Raw genomic sequence first — 23,142 nt, 5'->3', positions numbered from 1 at the left:
ATCTACTTGTAGTTCTCATGTATTTTTTCATAAAAATACTCAACATCTAGTTCGTTTGCTGCACAATTAATTCAAGGCTCTTTAAACACATAGTAAAAGGGCTACCTATGTTGGTTACCAGTTGTCTTCAGCTTCTACTGCCGTGAAAGCAGGGGGAGAAAGTTGAGGAGAGATGACACTTGCAAGACAATACGAACATTTCTGTCCTTCTTCTAAGGTGTTATGCATCTTTTCTTTTAATCCAGTGTTTCTCTTAATTTCGGAGAAGCTTCCGTCCAAGAACTAATAATCTACTAGGCGTATACAAAGCTCACAACATGCTGCTTAAATTACATGCAGACTCAAACCACGTGACCCGTGCACCACTACAGGCTGGGGGCTGACCTGCTGGAGAGCAGCTCTGCGAAGAAGGCCCTGGGAGTGCTGGTGGATGACAGGTTGACCATGAGCCACCAATGTGGCCAAGGCCAATGGTCTCCTGGGGTGCACTGGGAAGAGTGTTGCCAGCAGGTGGAGGGAGCTGATTCTACCCCTCTCCTCAGCCCTGGGGAGGCCTCATCTCGAGTCCTGTGTCCAGTTCTGGGCCTCCCCTCTACAACAGAGACATGGAGCTGCTGGAGAGAGTCCAGCGCAGGGCTCCAAAGATGATCAGAGGGCTGGAGCACCTGCCCTGTGAGGAACGGCTGCGAGAGCTGGGCCTCTTCAGCCTGGGGAAGAGAAGACTGAGGGGGGATCTTATCAATGTGTACAAGTACCTGAAGGGAGGGTGTCAAGGGGACGGGGACAAACTCTTTTCAGTTGTCCCGTGTGACAGGACAGGAGGCAATGGGCAGAAATTGAAGCACAGGAAGTTCCGCCTGACTGTGAGGGGGAATTTCTTCCCTGTGAGAGTGACAGAGCCCTGGCACAGGTTGCCCAGGGAGGTTGTGCAGTCTCCTTCTCTGGAGATCTTCAAGGCCCGCCTGGAGGCAACCCTGTCTCACACGCTGTAGGTGCCCCTGCTGAGCAGGGAGGTTGGACTGGATGATCTCCAGAGGACTCGTCCAACCTTACCGATTCTGTGACCTTGCAAAAGGGCAAGTCTTGAGAGCACAGCTTTACAAACAGGTACTACACATCTGAGAAGGCATCGGGTTTGGGGGTTTTATTTATTGACTGATGTTTTAAAGAGCCAAACTACAGTGCCATTTTCAAAACGTGAATGGAAGTTCAACACTCTAGTCAGTATTTCTTCAAGASTAACTTTTATTTTGGGCAAGAGACTTGACAGAAGTACTGAAATAAACATTTATAACATTTCTGAACRAGAACACTGAATAAACAAGAACCGTTATTTCTTTACGATCTTTTTCGCCATGACAATTTCATCTTCTCTTTCCACATAAGCTCAGAGATGTCCTTTCAAAAAACATTTTCCTCCCCACTTCACRGGTCATCCTCTTCACATCAACAACCTTACCAGGCTAGACTAGATGAGAACGAAATACCATGGAAATGGGTTTTCCGGGGTTCTTTTKTTGGCTAACATCATGGCACTTACTTACACAAGACTTAAGAAAACCTGGATTATAGAGGGGCATGAGTCCACTACCAGGCTCCTTCATTTCCAACAGTCATTAAATGCTACGCATAGCCTGAGAAAATGTAAACAACAGGCTTTTAAAAATATTTTGCATAAAGAYGCTGCTGAATCTTAAGACAAAGTAGTACGTTGCATATGAGAAATTCTCAGATACGCTGCTTTTGTCCAGATTTCAGTACAGAAGTCTGATGCCTTTTCCAGCTATATTGCACACTGACAAAGCACATCATTAAAATACGTAGTCAAGCTAGTCCTCATTCAAACAGGACTTTCTTCCATTTCATCAGGAATTTGCTTGAGCAGAAAGAGCACTAAGAGTGTTGTCATCACACTTCCTACTCTGCAGTTTTTCTCTCACATCAAATCAAAGTTAAAACTAGAACATGTGATTTTGAATGACAAGGTTATTARCTTCTTTCCAAAGTCAAGGTTTTAATTTGGGAAAGGAGAAGATATAYTGAACAACTTTCTACTACTATTTTTTTTTAATCCCCTCACTGAACTAATCCAAAACCTGAATGCTGTATGCAAGGAAATCACTACAGGGCTGATTAAGGTTCAGAAAGTTCAGGTCAAGCCCAGATTCATCCTCCATTACTTTAATGATAGSAACTATTTCATGGACTTAGCAGAAATAAGAAAAAATTAGCAGAATTGCCCAGGCACCTCCAGAGGGCTGCTCTCAGGTGAGCTGAATCTCTCAYGGGGTGATTCTCACTCATTCGCTTCTGCCCAGACGGACAGCTCACAACRAAGAGGCTTGCGCCTGCTAGGATGAATCCAGGCCACAGCAACAGCCTTATGACTTGTCTCCTGCTTCCATTAGTAGGAGTTAAGTGCATGAAACAGACTGACCTAAGCAGATAATTCCTACAGTAGGTAAATTAAGCAATGACAGCATCAGGATTTTTTCTGCTYGGGACCAAGMTCTCCAATGAGGAAATAATCTAGACATAAATCTAGACACTTTTTCTCCTGGTGGAAATAAGTATCCATCTGGTTCTAACACAAAGATAGAGATTTCCCTCTCTGCTTGCCTAAATACACTGCTAGTGTGTGCTTTAGAGTTCAAAATTGCTGCTTTAGTTTATTGCTACACAGCGGCAACACTGCTTTGGAGGCAGTTACGTGTAGTTTGGAATTAGTATTTGTTACAATTCAGTAAGTTGGGAAGGTGGACACACGACATACCCTTGGCACGTACAAATCCTATACACATGTTCCTCTCACCRCATAGACCCTTCCGCTCTTTTTCTGCTATGTACAGGGGATCGCTACCTTGCTGTGGTGGCCATGCAAGCAAGAGGCTGCCACTTGCACGTGCAGACAGATCCCACCAGGAGGATCTCACCAACAGACTTGCCACCTAGCCCCTGCAGAGCAGCCAGGCACAGAGAATTCTATCTGCCCCATCTCACAGATCTAAGATTTGTCCGATTCGTTTTATAAAAAGGAACTCGGACGAGGTTTCCAAAAAGCACTTCTGAAAACTTCTGCAGGAAGGGTTATTTACACACTACAGTTATGCTGTGCTGTTTCAAAACACAGCTGTAAGAGAAGATGCTCCTCCACAGCACTGAGTCAGTTTTATCCACAGGCTTAACTTGCTATGGGAGGAGGTGCAAGAATACCCAAATGCTGACTGTGATCTAAATTTACTCTTTGCCAGTGGCTGAACTCTGGCACCCTTTCCAGGGCAGAAGAAACTCAGCCTGCAGGGCYATATCCYATGGTCTATTACCTTCTAATTCCTTTTCTCTTTTAAAGCCAGTTACTTACTTCTCCTTTCAAAGAACTGCATCAGTTTCAGTGAAATCAACTGWATTCAATTTTAGAATGGTTATTAGCAGGAGCGCGGTAAGGACTCGCTTTTTTTTYCCCAGTGGAGAACTGGGACCTAATTTATGGAAATGGGCATATTCACCTATTGCAAGCGAAGCACTGARGTGAAAAAGAACTGAAGTAAGCTTAAGCTTACTAATTTGCAGCAGCAGAGGGTAGGGAGGGGGCACCTTTTGAAAATCAAGTCAGCTGCATAGATACTGTTTCCTTAAACTCTGCTGCTGGCTATCACTAACACTTTGTTACTCTGTCTGGGCAACCAGCTTTGTCATAGTCAATACTGTGTTAAATATGTCTTAAGATCCTATATTCCCCACYAAGGGAAGAAAAAAAGGCAGAATCTGCTTTTCTTCTCATTAGGAAGTTTAAAATAAATTTCACACAAGTGGATCCCCATTCTATTTCATGGTGAACAMTGCCAAGAAGCAACTCTGAAGCAGGACAAATAAATGCTGTGTCAGAAAACAGATCTCTTGAATACCCGTCAAACAGAAGAGTCCCCCCAGTTTGGCAAAAGCAAAACACAGGCTGGATGCAGCCAATACTACAGTCTAGTCTGTTTCTGCTGCTCGCGTGCAGGCCARATTTCCATTAACCCTCAATGGGAACCAAGAATGGGGCTGGAAAGCTTAGAGAGCAGTCCAACATGAGCCTCGTAAAGGCAAAAATAAATACCAGAAAGAGTCTCCCATTGACTTGGGACTTTCATCAGTCTCCCACTGACCTCAAAGGAAAGGAAAGTACTTTCAGTCATTCCCTTGATGTCAGTATGAAGCAAATGAGTAGATGACAACAGCAGCATGGCATCAAGATGAAGWAGTAATAATTTCAGTAATGCCACATTCAGCACAGCCTTCAGAAAATGTCTGATGAATGCCCCTTCCTCAACACTGCTCTTTCACTGCAATATYGCACTGCTTTGCTTTTTCTACCCACTTTCATAAAAAAATTGAATCTAATAAAGGAAAAGTTAAAATTTTTAAAAGTTCATTATAAAAGTTCATCATATAAAAATGCCTCCCCCGAAGCCATATATACAAAATGTATCAGATTTATGAAAATAATTGGACCCAATTATATAACAATTTTATACAAAAAGGTACAAGACTGAATTCAAATTAATACAAATAAAAATAAAAACTTCAAAGTGTCTCACTCATAGAGGATCTGTTTCTTTTAAATTTACAGGTTTACAAAGTGATATCAAATTGTTTCATGTTAGTCACCATTTCATGGGAAATATGCACAGGTTCAGAAAGTATTTCCATATGTCACCGGTGAGCACCATACTTTGAAGACCAGTCAATTCGCCCATGGATTTGCTGAGCTGGTGGTGGAAGAGGCATTAACCTTTGTGTGCTTTTTGAAGGTGAATTAAATGATGGTTGTCCAAGATGGGGTCCTACTGACTTCAAAGCAGCATAATCTACAAGACAAGAGAAGGTATCAGAGTACAAAGCTTCAGTGAGTACACACCCACATTAAAAACAATAACTAGATGAAGGTCTACAACCTTACTTCTTCAGGGAAGAAGCCTCCTTTTTAAATAGGATTTGCTGATGTGAAACAATAGTCTCAGAAGGTTTTTAAGAGGTTGGATCCACTATTTAAGTGGCAACAGACAAATTAGTATACATCCTTCTGTATCTGCTGTGAATTCCATGCCAGCTCACACCAGTCTCTAGGTTCCATTGAAATATACTCATCAGATAAGAGCTGTGTATAAACCTATATAATTTATTAATCAAAGTAAGACTAAAGAGACTTCATAAAAGTTTTGAAAGGTCATCATGTGCAGCCCTAGTCACTGAAGTATTTACAGAAAACATAAAACAAAAGTATGTACTTTAGTGCTGCATATACGTCATAATTAGAGAAATGAGTAAGAGATCATAGTATGACACTTACTAGAAGATGGATCCACAATTGGCGCTAACTGAACCCTCTGCCCAGCAGAGCCTACTTCCTTCTTCAGAAATGAAGGGATATAACCACTAGTTAGACTGCTTGATCCTATGGGCCCTGAAAGAAATGGCAAAGAACACTTGAAGTCAACACAATGGATCTCTCATACAAGCAAGGCTTGTTACAGGTCTACTGACTGCGGTTGACAAATGCATGCATTGGTGGGTCCTATGCAAGACCAAGCCAGAAACAAGAACTCCACTGAAGTCATTAGAAATCTGTTGATCTTTTATGCCTGTGTTCAGGAGACTGATAACATCAGACTACTATAAAGATGAAAGGAAAATTGGTACAAATTGAACCCCTAGAAGTGTAATTTCTGCTTCTCCTTGACATTCTAACCTTAGAAATACACCTAGTACCTTTTTCCAAGACTTGGCATTCAGCTGGAATTTTTTGGAACTTTCACCAACTACGTTCTGTGAATGCAGTCACTCTTGGTGCCTAAGCTGGATGCAGCAGGTCTGGGGCTCTGACAAAGCTCTTACTGAAGCCAGAATCTATTTACTATTTACTTTAAATCAAATAATAGGGATTAAATACCTGAAATACCAAATGCCCCCCCAAAAAAATAAAAAAGAAAAATTAGTTTTGCTTTCTGACTGAATTTTTTAAGGCTAGAGTTATACCACTACTTTAAGCAGTAACTAATTAAAAGACATCTGATAGATTTTTTCTTTCAAATAGCAAGAGTTATGCACACAGCTAGTTCAGTTTTTTCAATCCAGACCAGCTTCTCCCTTTTGTGACAATAATTTACACAGCAGCTGGGTTAAAAGAATTTGGAAACCTGAAAATATGACTTGCAAAAACTGACAAAGCAAATTAAAGGCTAGTGGAAGTATTTCAAGTTGAACAGAGTTAAGATGTCCATTATTTTATGTATGTGTTACTTCAGACTTTTTGGAAGTGATTAGAGGAAATGACTGTATGTCAGTTTAAGTTAATCTCCAAGTCTAAGGAACATTGATCTTTACTGGTTTTGATGGAAAGAACAGACACAGTAGCAACTATGTTTGGAGATGAAAATGTGTTAGAAATGGGTGACCCAAGATATAGCTGTCTGGAATTAAAAAGACACCACCTACTAGCTATTCTCACAGTGTTATGCACAGCTTCTTACCTGAATTCATCCTGTTGATACTTCCTCCCAAACCTGAAGCTTTCCCAGGGAAACCAGAACCAGGCCAGGGATTAGATGGAACAGACTCTTTGCTTGAAGTGGACACTATGCTATTCCTTGTGCTTATTCCTACAGGAAAAAATGAAAAAGCAAGTTTATCATCTGAAATCTGTTGTTATAGAGGCTTGCATGCAGTCAGTGTGATGCACAATCTTAGCGAAGTTGTTCAGTTCAGTGAACTTAACTAAAAGTTTTTCACCCTACCATGCTGACTCTGCATTACTGCCTATTCCTCTCATACGTTCTGCTGTGAGCATCCATAGGTCCTGTTCCTTCAAGTATACTAGCATAAAGGTTCCACTGGCCTCAACAGCTGTTTATGTAAAGAGCAGGATCCTTACACCAGCACATTTACATTCACAGATACTCTGAAGTCACAGGTGGTGAATCTTGCTACGTAAGTGAAAATTATGTTTCCTGTTAAACTATCGTGTCACAAATTTTAACTTAACAGTGACAAAATACTCTGAGAATAAATAAGGGTAATTCACTCTCATAGTTTTCATATTCTTCTTTGGTGCCTCTACTGAAACCAAGGAAAGTTTTTCATGCAGATTTTGCAAGCAGTTTGCAGAAGAGTTCATGCGTCACATACTATTTGTATTTGACATATATATACACTATATTTAAGTAGAGTATCTATCATGGAAGGATGTGTTCAAAGTTTGTGGCAAAGCAAAAGCAGAGCTGGGATCACTGGATTTTACAACCTTCTTCAGTGGCACAAGTATTAGCTACCAAAACTCTACTTCAATAGTCCAGTTTTGAAAGTGTCTGAAATGTTAAACACACCACTTGCACTTCAGGAAAAAAGACTCACTCCATCATTACATTCCCTTCCTATTAACTAAATTTCAGAATATTTACACAGCAAGTTAATGAATGGCTACCAGTGGCTTTACAAACAAAAATTATGAAAGAGGATACATTTTTAAGACAGCTCATCTTCCATACACAGAGCTATGCTCCCCACATCCTGTACTAGATTCTATCCCAGTACAGCAGAGGTTACCAGGAGGACAAGCATGTGATTCCTCTAGAGACACGGAGTTGTAATCTGTTTAACTCCAAGCCACAGCAAAGTGTATTCCTACTGGCTATCATGTAGCATTTGCTGTTCACAGTATTATATACTCATGAAGTAAACTGAGGGCATTTTTGTCCTTCTCCAGTCTAGAAGATTAGTCTTACCCTTCTTTGAGAAGCAGAGAATAATTTGGCTCATTAATGGATGTTTTCTAAAACACTTAAAATAAAAAAAGTATCTAGTAGAAGAAATGCCAACAATCTTATCTTTTTCTTTTAAACAGGGTTTACCTCAGTTTCCAACTTGCTAAAGCGTACTTTGTATTACAGTCATTTACACTAGCAGGAAAGCTCTTGCTTCCCCCATTTTCCTTAAGCAGTACTGCTCCTCTACAAGTTCAAAGGAAAAAGCTTAATGTATTAATGGCATTTTCATTGTGCTATTGGAATTATAGGAAGAAAAAGAATACGCATTTTTTACTAACCAGGAAGATACCTAGAATGTCTCAGGTAGTGCTGCTTTGCTGCAGAAACTCGCAATGTGGGAGTGTCCTGGCTTGGAAAGGTAGCATGCGAAGGTGCACTGCTGCCAGAACCTACAGCATCCGAAGGCTTCAGATCCAAAATGCTTTCAAATCTATAACCCAAAAAGTGCTACGCTTAGTCCAACACTTATAGCATATGTTTATCCAAAGTCGGCCTTCTCTCCTCCATCCCATCTCCAGGAATCATTTCCTCATATTGTTTGCTATAGCATAAACACACAGACAACAGGAAATATTTTCAGCACTGAAGCCATTTAAGTGCTCCTGAAAATCAGATTTGAGTTTCTAGTTAAAGTCTCTTTGTAAGTTTTTATCTACTGTGTCTGATCCAATGAAAGGGCATTTAGTCTCATCGAAAACAGCTTAAATGTGTGGAATGTGTTAAAACAGTTCATATATGAAGTAGAAAATATATATTCACAAATTAATTTGGGAAGACTTAAGCTAAGCATGATTTTCAGAGGGGAAAACGGACATCAAACTGTATAGAAAGACACGTAGTCTATGAAAGAATATTACGCAACAAGAAACCAAGACAAAGTAGAAGAGAGAAGCTGCGTCCTTTACTAGGCTGGATATGTGTTTCCAGTAGAGATCATAAAGAGCAAAGACAATGAAAAAGCAGGTGAAGTTTGAAGAAATGAAAACAAACAGCATGCTACAATGAAACTTACCTACAAAGAGTTTCATCACTCTGCCTCTTCTTGTTTTTCAAGTCAGCTCTCATGAGGGAAGAGTTGAAATCAAGATCTTCTAAATCATCCCAGGCTTCAGAACTCTTCGCTGTTCTAGCAAAATGCCCCCATCTTCGCCTAGTTTTTGGCTGAAGTTCACTATTTATGTTCTCGGCACCATCAGATATTTTCTGTTACAATGATTGAAAAGAAACAAACCCACACACTTACACCACAGATGTAAGGATATATGATAGAAGTGGAGAGTTGTTTTTTTTTTTTTTTTTTTTTATATCTCAGAGAATGATAGACTTATAACAATAGAAATCTAACCTTTGATTTAACATACTAAGAACACAATCTGCAGCCTGTAGACTATCCACTGTCTTTTGCATTTTATCCTATATTGAAGCATCTTGCACCAACAGGAGAATAAGTTTATGTCTCATTTCCAATTCTATTTGTCTTTCACCATACAGCTTCCAAAAAAGTTACCTCATATTTGATCTTTATTTTTGACCCATCTTGCGAGTGCAAAACTGCATGCATGCTCATTTTTCCACCAGCCTAAGCCTAGGCATTTTTAAAATGCTTTTTTACTACAGTACATAGCAGGTGCAAATTTGGGTCTCTTTAGTCATTTAAGTGCACTGTACATTTTAACTTTGTGTAATTTGGCATATGCCCAGCACACACCCTATTTAAAACCTGTCTCTTAGCAGAAGCATTCACATTGTATTTTATGCATGTCTTAGGAATTCAGTCTCCTTGCATAGTCAACAGAAATAGTAAGTTCTTATTTTGAAGGAAAAAATCTATTGCTCTCCATTGCCTGTAGAAAAGATCAGTGAGACTATTCTTAGTTAATCATTTAAATTAGATGCTTTAAATGGACTAAGGGAATAAAAGGACTCACATATCAAAACTATTTAGCCTAATACTTTTCTCACTGAATCAGTCTCATTAACATTCTGTCCACTCAGTAAAATCAGTGTCCTCCTTTAAATCTTCTTTATAATAAAAGGACATATAAAATAGCTTTGAAACAAGAAATAGATCTGCTTGTTTTATGGCAATCAGACTGAGATTTCAACAGAACAATTTTCAGTTTTAGCTATTCTTTATTCACATTTCCTGTCTATTTAGTAAAGCACAAGGATTTATGCAAGAGAACAGGAAAAAAAAGAATGCAATTAGTGATAGATGAGGCAACAGCTTCAGAAATATATCTTATGTTAAACTGACCTTTACCTGTTGAGGGACCTTACTGTGAATTGCAGGCAGCAGCACCTGGTTCGACTTGTCCTCTCGTAAATGGCTACTGTGATCAGCTCCAGAGGTGTCCATCTTATATGGATACATCAAATGCTGAGAAGGCTGGCTTTGCTGATATGGCCTTGAAGAAACACGTGTGTGGGGTTTTGGAGGGGGTTGTGCTGGAGGGACAGGTTTAACATGATGCAGAGCCGATTTATCATGGAGTTCCTTCTGTTTCCCCAGTTCCTGAATGCCCAGGGAATGTCCAACTTGGAAGTACGGGTATCGAAGTGCCTAAAACATAATGAGGACATCACGATTCAACTTAGGAAACCAAATTTTCTACCTTACCGTAAGGAACAGTACAGTGTAACTTTTCTTTTTCAATGACAGGAAGCAGAGATAACATCAGATTCTAGTGAGCTTAATCCACTTCAGAATTACTCAATAGTGTTGTAATGATATAAAATTCCCAATAGATACCAAATTATTAGATCCCCTGCTGACTTACAGAAAAGGAAAATGTTTCCTAGAATTGAAGAAACTTAACTATAGGTATGCACCAACTAAAGACACATTTCACTATAGTAAGATGAGTGAGTGGGGGGTAAGTGGTATATGAACACATGCACACCTGTCATCACAGCATCAGAAATTAAGACTGGAATGACCCCAGAGATCTTATCTCTCCCATTCTCCAGCCCCAAGACAATATGAAGTGAAGTAAACATACTTGTTATGAAAATTGGTCTCTCTCTTTTTTGGAAGACAAGTTGGTAAAAATATCTTTGTCCTGCTTCACAAGTAATTAAGCAAAGCCAACTTGTCTTTGCCCAACTTACTCTTTCAGGTGTACTCATTCTGTCTTCCCAAACAGCTTTCACTCTAAAAAATTTCTAAAAACTCAGATTCATTTCCGTGGAACTTACTGCAAAACATATATTAAGAACTGCTTACTAATGGCTCTGAATACTAAGTTAAATTCACCAGTTTTGCTCTTTCTCATCTCTGAAGGTTCTTCCTCTATTTTATCTTTTACCTGCTTTAATTAGCTTTAAAGCTTTTTATTACAATTTGTTCTAAAGGTCTGATACAACCCTAGAGGTTCAAACGAAGTCAAGACTGGTACTATCAGAAGTCAGAAGTACCCAAGTCAAGTCACATTTGAACCCAAAGTCACAGCTGTTTGCAAAAAGTGCCCTATTTATTCCATTAGTTGGGTACTATCTCTATAGTACTGATGCCCCAAATCAATAGCTACTGCCACCAACATCAACCAGAATATTATACCAGCAACACTGATGACCCAGGATATGCTTATGTATGGGATGCTGGGATACATTTACAGTGCAATTAAGTTGAGACAGCCCTGCAAATTGCTCTGCATAAGCTAGCTTTATCCAGGCAACATACAAATCAATTGCAATGAAAGAACGACATCACAGCTTCAACAGGGGCTATTCTCCATGCTTTACACCTTTACTCTGTTGTTATTCACAAGGACTAGGTTACTTGTAATTCAGATGTACTTATACACACATTGCAGTCATGCCTTTGATCATTTGATCACTGAGGACACACCCCACCCAACTGATGTTGCAGGCAATGGATTGATTATTCCTCTGTAATTACTCCAAAACATTGTTCTCCTGCTTCTGCTTATTTCCTAAATCGGGACCTTCTCCTAAGAGCTGGGTCCCTGAGCAACCATGAAATGACAGCCTACAGAGAACTGACTTGTGGTGAAAGGAAGAGTCATATGCAGAAACAAAGAAACAAAAAAAATCTTCAAACCTGACTAGCTGTTGGCCGCTTTTTGGGGTCCCATTGCAGCATGTCTCTCATGAGCTGCACTGCTTCACTGCTGGCATTAGGTATGAGGGTTTTTAGGTTGTTAGGTACACATTGAGGCCAGCGAAAATTCATGGAGGATGCAAGTTGGTAGCCTTCAGGCCAGTCATTCTGGAAGAAGATTATTGATCACAACGCTCAAATGTAAAACATCATAGCTAAGTACACTAACATATGTTTTCCTATCGAATAGTAGATTTCATTCAGCTATCTCAGACTATTTTAAAGACTTCACCAGACCTCGAATCTCTAGAAGAGGTAACAGTCTTGCTTTACATCTACCAAATCAAAGACACAAATGAGATCAGCAGATAGAAGTCTTGTCACACTTCTGATTCCTAGCCACTTAAATTAAAACAAACATCAGTGTCCAAGAGAAAAAGTGAAATTTCACTTTCAAAACAAATCCCACTAATGACTTTTTTTTTTTTTTTTTTTTTTTTTTTTTACTGTTTGGGGGTGTATTTCTCCTCTCCTCCTCTAACCTCCATTTTTTAAAGCATAACTATGTAATGTTTATTTCACTGAAAAATATTTTTAATATATTTTTTCAGACCTGAGATCAGTGCCATACAATAACAGTAAGTGTGAAAATTGATAATAAATGTTCCATGCTGTACTGCAGAACAGCTCTGTGCGACTGTAGTGTGGAAAGGGCACTGTAGCTACCTTCTTTGGTGTTCCCAAAACTTGGCAAATCTTGAATATAGTATCAATTTCACTGGCGCCTGGGAAGAGTGGCCTCAGTGTATAAACTTCTGCCATTATACAACCAACCGCCCAGATATCTATTGGGGAGCTATAGCTGGTGGATCTTAGAAGGACTTCAGGAGCCCTGTACCTGTAAAAGAAAAAACAAAAGTAACAACAACAAAAAAAAACCCTAGAAACAAATCCCAACAATCACAGTTCAGAGTCCTCTTCATAAATGAAACTATTTGGACCTTCATTTGTTGCAAAGGACAAACATCCCTTAAGATGCTCTGATCTTCTACGCAACGTTAGATTTTTAAAAAGTAAGAATTAAAACCTATGTAAGCTCTTGTAAGCTCCCTTATGAGAGAGCTGACATGCAGCCTTCTCAGCCCTTGCCACCTGCCTTCTCAGTGCCCCTCTTTGTTCCAATGCTGCTGCCATTTGTAATCTGTCTTGCACTAACTGAAACTTTTCAAATTAGCTAAGGTTAAATAAGTTTCATAAAAAGAAGGTGTCAAAAGTGGTATTACATTTAAAACATCACTTCTTTAAAGGCTTGATTACAAGACATGCAATTTCATACAACGTAGGTGAATACCACACTTACTTACCATCTTGTGGATACATAATCAGTGTAAGGAGGTCTAGATCGGATTTCTCTGGCTAAGCCAAAGTCTGCTATTTTCACGAGTTCTGGTCCCATGCAAAGGAGGTTTTCAGGTTTCAAGTCTCTATGAAAGAACCCTAAAATTCAAATGAAATATAGATGTGCACTGCAACATCATATGTAGCAGTAGCTTTAGTTTTCCACCTGGATTCTTTTGCTTTAGTTCTTACTGCTAACATTTGAATAGTATAACACCGAAGTTCAAAGTCTTACATAATCAGAGCTAGACAGTATAATAATTGTTTTGTCGGACTGAAGAATAGTATATACAAGTTGACCATTTTACAACAATCTAGAGCATTTAGTCAGGTAGCTTTCTTTCAAGTGATACCGCCTTAAAGGAAAGTTAAATCTACACCATTTTAATACTAATTCTATTATAATTGTGTTGGAAACCATGCAACGAATCAAAAAAATTTACTTCAAAGTTTTTTTTAAAACAAAATAGAAATAAAAATAAATGAATTTGGGTTTTTTTTTGCACTTTAAAGCTTTTTTTTAAATTAGCTGGAATGCAATGAAACTTTGTCACTCAGACATACTATTTTAAGTGCATCTTAAAAAGGATGTGCATTTTATACATGTATCTGTGTGTACCTTGAGGAGAAAGAGAATAATTTTTTTAAATTATTCTGATCTCTGGGGACCTCTAAGTCTATCAAGAAATGTGCCTATTAACATCAGATAAGTTTTAGAAAGTGGTCAGCAGCTGTTTTTAGAAAGTAGTAATCAGTAGAAAGTAGAATAGGAACTAAGCAAGCATCCAAACTAAAATATCAGGCAGCTAAAAAATATACAGACACTTGCTCTCTAATGACTTGCTCAGTATCTTCTGCAATCTGAAGCTCTACCGTAGTACCATTCTTTTGATCCCTCCCTTTAATAAAGGTACTGAAGTACTTGTTAATGCATTCATTTCAAAATTTATACAGATGCTACCTTGTTTGAATTGCAAATGCTTACAGTTAAAACAGCCTACCATGCTTATGGATAAACGCAAGTCCTTGCAGAATCTGATACATAATGTTTCTAACTGTAGATTCTGGAAACAGTTTGTTTCTGCAAGAACAAAGAAGAGGAAATGAATGCTAATGATTAAGTTAATGCATCAGCTTATGCAAGCTCACGAACCAAAGGTTAAAGCTAATAATAATAAAACAGTGACACACATTTTTTGTGTGCTCTGATACATGTTATTTCTCCAGCAAAACGTATTTTGTAGAACTGCCATATTATACTATGTTAGACTATGGGGGGACAATGAGTTAAGAAAACAAACAAACAAAAAACAAAGAAAAAACCCACACAACAACAATCAAGAAAACTGGTGAAACTGTACAAACTTTAAAATGAGAAGGGCATCACGCATGTTCCTCAGACAGCAAGGGTTCATGTTAATTAAGTATTTTTCTTGCAGTTTCTTCTGTGCACTTCTTACTTTCTTCTAGAGGCACTTACAGACTACATATTTGACTTCCCTACGGTATTATCTAACAGCTCTTTCCTGGAAAGATTGTTTCCTGGAAAAACAATTTCTCAAGGCCCATCTGGATGCAACCCTGTCTAACATGCTCTAGGTGACCTTGCTGAGCAGGGAGGTTGGTCTAGATGATCTCTAGAGGTCTCTTCCAACCTTACTGATTCTATGAATCTATGAATCTCCCTTGCCTTCAGTGACCAGAGGCTGCTGCTCTTACAACACTTGGACAAGATCATGACAGCAGGAGGTTTTATGACAGCCCCTTTTTCTGGGTTAAACAATCCTGTACCAGATGCCTCTGCACATTCCAGAACATAGTAGAGAGGATTTTGGGGAGATCAGAGACATTTTTAATCAGAAAGAGTCTAATAGTGAATGAAGAAGGAGGCCTGAGCCTTCTTCAATTTCCTGAACTTGATTGCTCTAAAAAACACGATCATCACATATTTTACAAGTGAGATCAGAGACTAGAGGCAGATTTTTGTACTCGCTTGTTTTTTAAGCTGCAGCAATAAAAGAACCAAGTTTCCTATCAGTCCCTTCCAACAAGGCAGGCAATTTTAACTGACTTAAGTAAGTCTCCTTTTCAAAAGGTTTAACTTACAGAATGTCTAATTAATTTGAGCCTATCTAAATGGTAACACCTATGATACATAGCATATTTTCACAAGCATCTGCTTTTCTAATTTTCATAAGGAAGTAGAGTACATCAAGCATTTCTAAGAAATTTTGTGATAAATCCTAAAGACACTGGCTTGTATTTATAAACTGGAATAATTTTCAAGTTCATCCATTTCATAGATTTAAATGACGATTGTTAATTATATGTGCAGAGTTTAGTGAAAGTTGTTCTATATTTGGTTATGTATAATAGGTATTTGTATGTCTAAAAATGTATTTTACAAAGTACTGACACTGAAATACTGTAATAAATCTTAGCTAAACAAAGTAAGATTATTCTCCTCTCCTAGGATTCTACAGTCCAGAGAAATTAAAAGCCTTCTTCAGAGAACACTTCAAAGCAGGTAGAAAGCAGGTCTTCAAAGCAGACCTAGATTTTATTGAGAATGTTAACAGTTCAAATTGTAAGACAAAAGAAAAAAAAAAAAAGAAAAGTTAGAAACAATCCAGAATTACGCTCCTCACAAATAGTATTTCAACTTTTTTCTTTTTTAAAAAAAGGCAATGATACAGGAATAGGTAGTGATACCTGCCTCTAGTAGAAAAAGTGCTGGTGGTTTGAGCACTTACTTAGAAATAAAAAAGTCCTAGTTCAATGCCACCACAGCCTGAGAGATGTTAAAGCCCCCAACACCTAACTCTCAAAAGAATACCCTGCCAACCTGTCAGACTAATCTGGGAAGAGATATTAGAAACTTTTCCCGCGCGGTTTTAGCATACAAGTGGGGAAGATTAACTCAAAGGAGATGGCCACACCTCTTACTGTAGCTCACAGCTTTAAGCTATAGCAATCTTAGCCTAAACTGGTGACTCAAAGTCCTTTGAGAAATAACAGGTATACTAAAAATAAAGAGCATGAGCACATTACACAAGTATTGATTTATTAAAGGAAAGGGTGATGCTCTTACATACCTTTCTTTCATTAACTGATAAAGGTTTTCCTTCATATATTCAAACACAAAATAGAGATGATCATTTTCCCTGATTACTTCTTTCAGCTTTACTACATTGGCATGGTTTAATTTCTTCAAAGACTACAAGTAGAGAATACAAAAGGGATTTTACAAGAGTCTTACTATAAGAAACAAAAATATTTCACTGATGCAGATGACTTATCCCCAACAATTATTTAATTTTTGAAATAATCAGCTCTGAGAACAAGAACAGATTTTCAAATACTATCAGTTATATATATATATAGTATATATGTAAAATGCACTGACAGTCTTTCAAAGGCCAACTATCTGGCACCATAGTAGGAATGAGAACAATTGCATTTTCTCTGTATGTAACTTCCCACTGGCAGACTTCACATTCTTCTTGTACTCGCACTGGTGATAGTCAGGTTGGACCCAGGACCCCTGGAAATTCTCCCCCAGGTCTTCATCCCCCCCTCTTTACAGACTTTCAGCATGCTCTTCATTCATTCTTGCTGTAGCAGTAGAGTAAAAATACACGGTGCTGGAAGAAAGTGGCCTCTGCTTTCTGCATTTGTTTACAACAGCAATAGCAACGATTTGAAATCAGGAGAGATCCTTAAAGCACATACCTAAAGCTTTCATGGTGGCAGAACTTCAAGCTAAATGTCTCCCCAAACCAATTATCCAGAAACAAAAACAACTGCATATGCAGGGGTTATTGCTGAGCAAAGGATATGTGCTCTCATGCCCTGACAAGCACACACTAAAGCGACACTAGGCTTTGTGATAGGAAAAATATTATATTTTGTAGCCTGCCAGGAGATACTTTACGATCCTCTACTGCAAGAATGAAGCAGCTCTCTACAATCAAGTTTCGGGTTCTTTTGTTTTGTTTTTAATACAACTAGAGAATAGCATCTAGTTCAAATACTGAAGTGCAAAGCCAGGAAACAGAACTATTAGTGACATATTCCGCAGCTCATTCTTGGTGTACTTCTTGATACAAGCGGTAGAAATGCAGAGAGGGCTTTTCTAAATTAATTTTTAAGTCAACCATTGAATGAAACCAAGTACCTTAACCTCTCGAAGGTTCATGCATTCCTCCCAGGAGTAAAACTTTCTCTTCATTCTATAACAATAGAGAGAAAAACAGTAATATATGGTTAACACCAGCTACAGTCTGAGATGCACAAATCTCCTTACAGCTCGGTGATCCAGTTTCACCATCTAAATATAAGAAGTCATAGTACTTCCCTTGTCACAAAACCTTTATATCTCTAGACAAGGTACACCTGAGTAGAATTAAGAGGCATTATTATTATACAAGATTGTGTATTTTGCACATTTTGCAAAAACATCAGAACTTTTAACCAGTCAGGACATGCTATTTTTCATTCCAGTACACGGACTGGTGGGCTGGAATCATAAAAAGTGTGAAAACAGTTATGAACAAATCAAATTAAGTAAACAGTTATGAGCAAATCAAATTAAGTTTTGAAACAAATCTACAGAAGACTGAAGTCAAATTAAATCACTTGACTTGGTCTCAATTTCATCATATTCCTCCTGCTCCTCTCCCCTGTATCTTGAATTCTTTGTAAGTTCCATAGCTTTCTCCTGGACAGTTGCATTTCTTCAGTTTTCAGTGCTCCTCCCTACATTTCTCTCTCTGTCTTGCTAGTTATAACTATTATGCCAACTGCGTTTCAAATTCTGCCCCTCCTTTCAAGGCATTAAGAAACACTGCTCTAACAGGAACAAACAGTTTCATGGACAAGGTATCTCTGTATTTTGTCCATCCTGCTCCCCCCCACTTCAGAATGTAACTGTGAACACATTATTTGTGCATAAAGTGCGGTCATATTTGTTCAAACTCAATGTATTTTGACAGCTCACATGCCTCAGTTTTCATAGATGGTTCTATGCTTTAGGACAGACAAAACTGTCCTGTATCTACACACACACACAGCAAAAGAGCTTTGGTTAAACTTACAAAAATACCTGACTGCTCAGAGTCCGGATTTCAGTTGGAGTTGCACAACTCCTGAAGATTTGATTCTTTGATTCTTTGTCTAATTTTAGTAAGAAATCAGTGTTACTTTTTATTGAATGAATTTTCCAATTTGAAATCTGCTCTGAGTAGCTTAAGATTGACACCGTTTCTTATTTCATGTAGTGTTTTGTATGTTTTTGAGTTGAGTTCTCTGCAATTATTGTCTTGTGCTTCCAGCCACCATGCCACATTTGTTCTTAACAATGGACTGGAATTGAAATGTAAACTAAACAAGCATCTTCTTCAACTGCACTGGTTTGTTCTGAAAGTTTGAGTTTCTACCATAATGCAAAACAAAAATCAAGTGCCTCTGGTAAGGTTTGGAACAAGAAAAATATCCTCAGCATAGAGAATTTATAAAGTCGCTGAAGCCTGCTATTGACTGCTCATACAAAACAACATTGTACTGAACATTCTTTCAACAAGCATGCCCCTGGGTCATAGCCGGTATTTCAGGAAAGTGCCTGCAATACTTTGTGTGTGTTTCTTACCATAAGGACAAATTTGCCATTTATAAACTGAGGTCATTGCTGAAGCAGCAGAGAAGGAATGAGAAAATTAAATGGATTTCTCAAGGAAATTAAAGAAAAATTTGACCTTAAGAGAGCGTATGTGTTAGAATATGAAGACATAGATAATAGACAATGAGATCCAGTGTGTTAATTATTGCTGCAGTACTGTTATCAGACAGGACATTAGACCATGAAATCTATGTTCCATTTAAGTAGCAGGGAAGGGGCTGTAAATTCCAAAACATCACTGCAAAATACAGTATGTAATATAGATAACGCATGTTTGACGGCATTATTATCTGAACGCTATTATGCTAAGTCTATGTATCTTACCCTCTTTATTCCCTGTATGACTTTGGAGGATGGAAGAAACTCCTACTGTGGTAGCACATAAAGCTCAACCCCAAATGTGTATGCTGCATAGAATCTGAAGTATGCCAAGCAGCATAACCAAGAAATGCAGATGGAAGAATGGAAAAGTCTGGACTATATCCTGTTCAGTAAATGAAGATACTTACTTTTTAATGGCTATTAGCTCCCCGGATTCAATGCTTCTCCCTAGAAGGACAGAGCCGTAGGTCCCATCACCAAGCTGTCTGATAGTTGTGTACCTATTCATGATGAGGAAACTTTAGCTGCAAGCGCATTTCAGTCCTTAGTGTTTCTTGTGTTTCTCCTCCGAGTGTAACCAGTTCTTTCTGTGGCAGCATAAATACAGAGCACTCAGGACATTGTGAATAGTTGCGGGAATCATGTTTTCAAGACTTAGCCTTTGGTCTGAAAGCACAGAACATAATCCATTTGATTTCTGTATCCTTTTGAGATTGCTTGTTTGCAGTCTCTATTCTCCTCCAAGAGACAGTTCTTTTAAGCTACACACAAACACTTGTCTTGACTTCCTATCAGAAAGGGACAGCTTGTGTTTGGATGTAACTGGGCATGTTCCCCACTTTCCCTCTTACACCAGAGGCACTTTATAGGAAGCATATAGGCAACTCTTAACTGTTACCGGAAGCAGAAGATGAAATCTCAAAGGTTAGAAAAAATGAGTCTGTTATCAGAAAAATGAAGCATGGTAGTAAGATAACAGCATTTACTCTAGCCAAATTATCAAATTTGTAAGTCACCACCTCACAGATCACACTGTAATCAAAGTAAATCAAGGTAAAATAAACCAATTTTCCTGACTCTAGAGAGCCTGTCCAGAGACATAGCTATATGTCTTCCCTTAAGCAAAATCTTTATAGTATATATAAGAATATTATATTTGTGTCAGATAAGGTAAAATTTATTGCAGGAGAGTAGTCCTGAAGCTCTCTTTACAAATAATAGATATATCACATTATCTATCAGACCCTTTGTCCTGATTGCATGAACAACAGAATGCTAGACATAATAAGAACTTTCTTGCTTTGTTGCTAGTATTTCCTATGCTTTACATCAGTTCTGTTACAAGGAACAAACGTGATCTATGCTGTGTAAGCTAATCACACATTTTGAATAAAGCAGAATTCCCCTGTAGTCTAGGTTTGGTTCTTGCTTTCTTTCTTTTCCAATACTGCAAGGAGCACAATATTCACGGCTAGTGACTAAAAGGTCACTAGCCTTTTGTAATCCGTGCTTCAGCTACACTTCAACATTCTTCTACAGCAGCCTTAAACCCCTGCCTTTATCTTGCCTTATTTGGCAAAATTACAATTTTGAAAGTAATAGGACGTTACTTGAACTTTATAATTGACATCAACACAGAGCCACAATTCTGCTGATGGAAACATCACTATGAAACGTACTATACCATTAACTGAAGGTACTAGGAGTGAGAGATGCTACCAAGATTCATCTTTCAGTTTTCTAAGTCTATTAGTCCCACCAATACTGATATGGGAACAGAAAAAAACAAACAAAAATCAGAAGTATGATGTCAAAACACCATCTGGCAATTTTATACATCATGTACGAAAAAGAAACAACAAGTCTCTCACATTTAAACACTGGGAAACATCCTCTAGCACTATCAATTTCTCTCCACATCCCACAAAGAACAATAGCTGAGTAGCTCAGAGTCCTAACCCCACCTTCTGCATCACTTGCCAAGGAACACCAAGCCTATCCATATGAATGGCACTTTATAAGGCTTTTCATTACTTGTTTCTTTTTGGCTAGTCTTCCAGTTGCGCACTGGCACAGCATAAAGCTATGTTTAGGCAAAGATCATATCCAAGCTAAAATGCTTACTGAGTTCTTGTCAGCCTTTGCACAATGAGTGGATAGTAACTCAGAAGCCTGGGCTTCCAGACCTTAAATCAGATCCTTACTGCAAATTTCAAATAATGATAAAACATTAATCAAAAGGTAATATTAATAAATATCCAAATAGATTATTTTATACAGTAACTTTGAATTGAAACAGATGGGGCTTACAYGCTTTTCAGAAAATACTCTGCTAACGAAAAGCGTTCTGACACTGTAATCCCAGCAGATACGATGGCTCACAACTCACAGAGCATTATGCTGCTGCTGGCTTACTATTCACATAACCCTTCCCAAGGGACTGTGACTCTGAAAACAAATAGCATCTTTGCCTTATGTTAGATAATCACAGCAAACAAAAATATGCATAGTACTTTTAGCACAACATTGTTAGTAATAGCCACAACAGCTATCATGGATAGATCATTTGGCTGATGTCTCCAGAACAGATAAAGGTATGAACATATAACTGCCTATCCCTCAGTAGGGATATTAATTGAAGTCCCCCTCCTTTCCCTAACCACTAATTTTCACAAAATTTGCAAATTATCTTTGAGATCCCAGTTCAGTTGTCAAATGTGACTGAAACAAATTCAAATACTGCTAGGGGATAAAAGGCAGGCAGGAAAAATACAGAGGAAAAAAATAATCTAAAATAATGACAAAAGATTTAATGAGGAATATATGTTAAAATAAAATCTAGGATGCACAGAAGTTAACAGGACTCCTACAGAAGTACAAACCCACATGTACCAAAATCCACAGGACAAAAGCTAAGTAACATTTTTTCGGTTAACTAAATCCATACCATAAAGCCGTGCTTAGCAGTGGAACTGTTCTTAAAATTTAGTTGCCTTTGCAACACTTGCATTCTATCTTAATCATCTTCAGTTATCTCACCCTGAACTAACAAAATAAACCAATCCTGCAGACTGTTTCACATCAGCAGAGTCCCCCTGAAGCCAAATAAAAGAGTGTATAGGTCTATGACAGGCAGTTTCACATCTTCACGGTCAGCTTCATATTGTTAAGATTCACTTTTTGGCTTCCAGGCTGTAAATACTAACTGAAAAATTGTCTTGGACTGGAAGAAAAGAGTGCATTAACACTAAACAGAATAAAAAGCCTTACTTTCACAATATTGTAAAACTATTCCCCAAACCCTCCTGTCTTACCTGTAAACAATTTATTCCACACAAGTCAACCAGCAAAGTCCCTTTAGAAGCAAGCCATTCTTTGCTATGTTAAGGAGACCTTCTGAATGTAAGTGCCATTCAAAATTACTGTTTTAACTTTTACATGCACACGGGTAACCTCTCTGGTGGGCTGCAAGGCCGAGAACTGAAACCGATCCTTTCACTGACAAACCTGAGAAACGCAAACAGTAAACACCCACAAAGCAGCTTTTAACGTTTGTGCAGTGTTCCGGCAGTAAGCTGTTGATGTTGTTATTAGCATGCCTAAAGAAAGGCGCAGTTTAAAGAGTTTTAAAGTGACTTCTGTCTGGTTATCGTTTGTGTTTGTCAGTAAAGGATTCTGAGGTTCCACCTAAGAGGTGGAACAGTGTACGCGTGACCAGCTGCGAGGACCGCTCCGCAGTAAGGATCCAGAGCGCTGTGAAACTGCCCAGACGTGACTCACCGCCCCGGGATGCTTCCCCGTGCCTTTCAGCAACACAAAAACCACCCGGGCACGACAGGCTGGCCGCTGAAGGGAAAGCGCCGCGACTGACTCGCGGCCTCGGCGCTTACACACGCGAGTAATCCCGCCGGTATGGTTTAATTAAAAAATAAAAAAGGGGGAAAAAAGAAAACACACCCTCCTGTCTAAATTCATCCAGCCCTGGCAATCATGCACACGACGGACATTTACAGCACCGAGCTGTACTTACGCTAGATGTTTTTTTCTCCTCCTCTAACAAAAACGGTGCGTAGGAAGCGCGCGAGGCGCTTCTAACG

The 23,142-nt window shown here is 38.6% G+C and overlaps 1 protein-coding gene across 8 annotated transcripts in view; it reads right to left on the bottom strand.

The window, feature by feature from the left end:
* Positions 1-1,227: 1,227 nt before the first annotated feature.
* CILK1 (ciliogenesis associated kinase 1) overlaps positions 1,228-23,142 on the bottom strand; it is a 22,829-nt gene continuing 914 nt past the window's right edge. Inside the window, exons 2-15 of one of the 8 annotated variants that reach the window (XM_085324882.1) lie at positions 22,360-22,552; positions 19,453-19,632; positions 17,444-17,498; positions 16,362-16,483; positions 14,268-14,347; positions 13,233-13,365; positions 12,595-12,766; positions 11,869-12,036; positions 10,063-10,368; positions 8,818-9,008; positions 8,084-8,235; positions 6,513-6,641; positions 5,333-5,446; positions 1,228-4,850 (exon numbers count right to left, since the gene is read on the bottom strand). In XM_085324882.1, the coding sequence (XP_085181008.1) occupies positions 4,696-4,850; positions 5,333-5,446; positions 6,513-6,641; positions 8,084-8,235; positions 8,818-9,008; positions 10,063-10,368; positions 11,869-12,036; positions 12,595-12,766; positions 13,233-13,365; positions 14,268-14,347; positions 16,362-16,483; positions 17,444-17,498; positions 19,453-19,553 (1,878 nt within the window). In that variant the 5' untranslated portion in view covers positions 19,554-19,632; positions 22,360-22,552 and the 3' untranslated portion in view covers positions 1,228-4,695. The other 7 variants (XM_085324877.1, XM_085324881.1, XM_085324880.1 and 4 more) reach the window with 7 other exon arrangements.

The sequence above is a fragment of the Rhea americana genome, unplaced genomic scaffold, assembly GCF_003343005.1.
Source record: "Rhea americana isolate MKP2758 unplaced genomic scaffold, rheAme1 scaffold_94, whole genome shotgun sequence".
Classification (NCBI taxonomy): domain Eukaryota; kingdom Metazoa; phylum Chordata; class Aves; order Rheiformes; family Rheidae; genus Rhea; species Rhea americana.
Note: the sequence above shows the minus strand (reverse complement) of the source record. Positions and strands in the feature narration are given on the sequence as shown.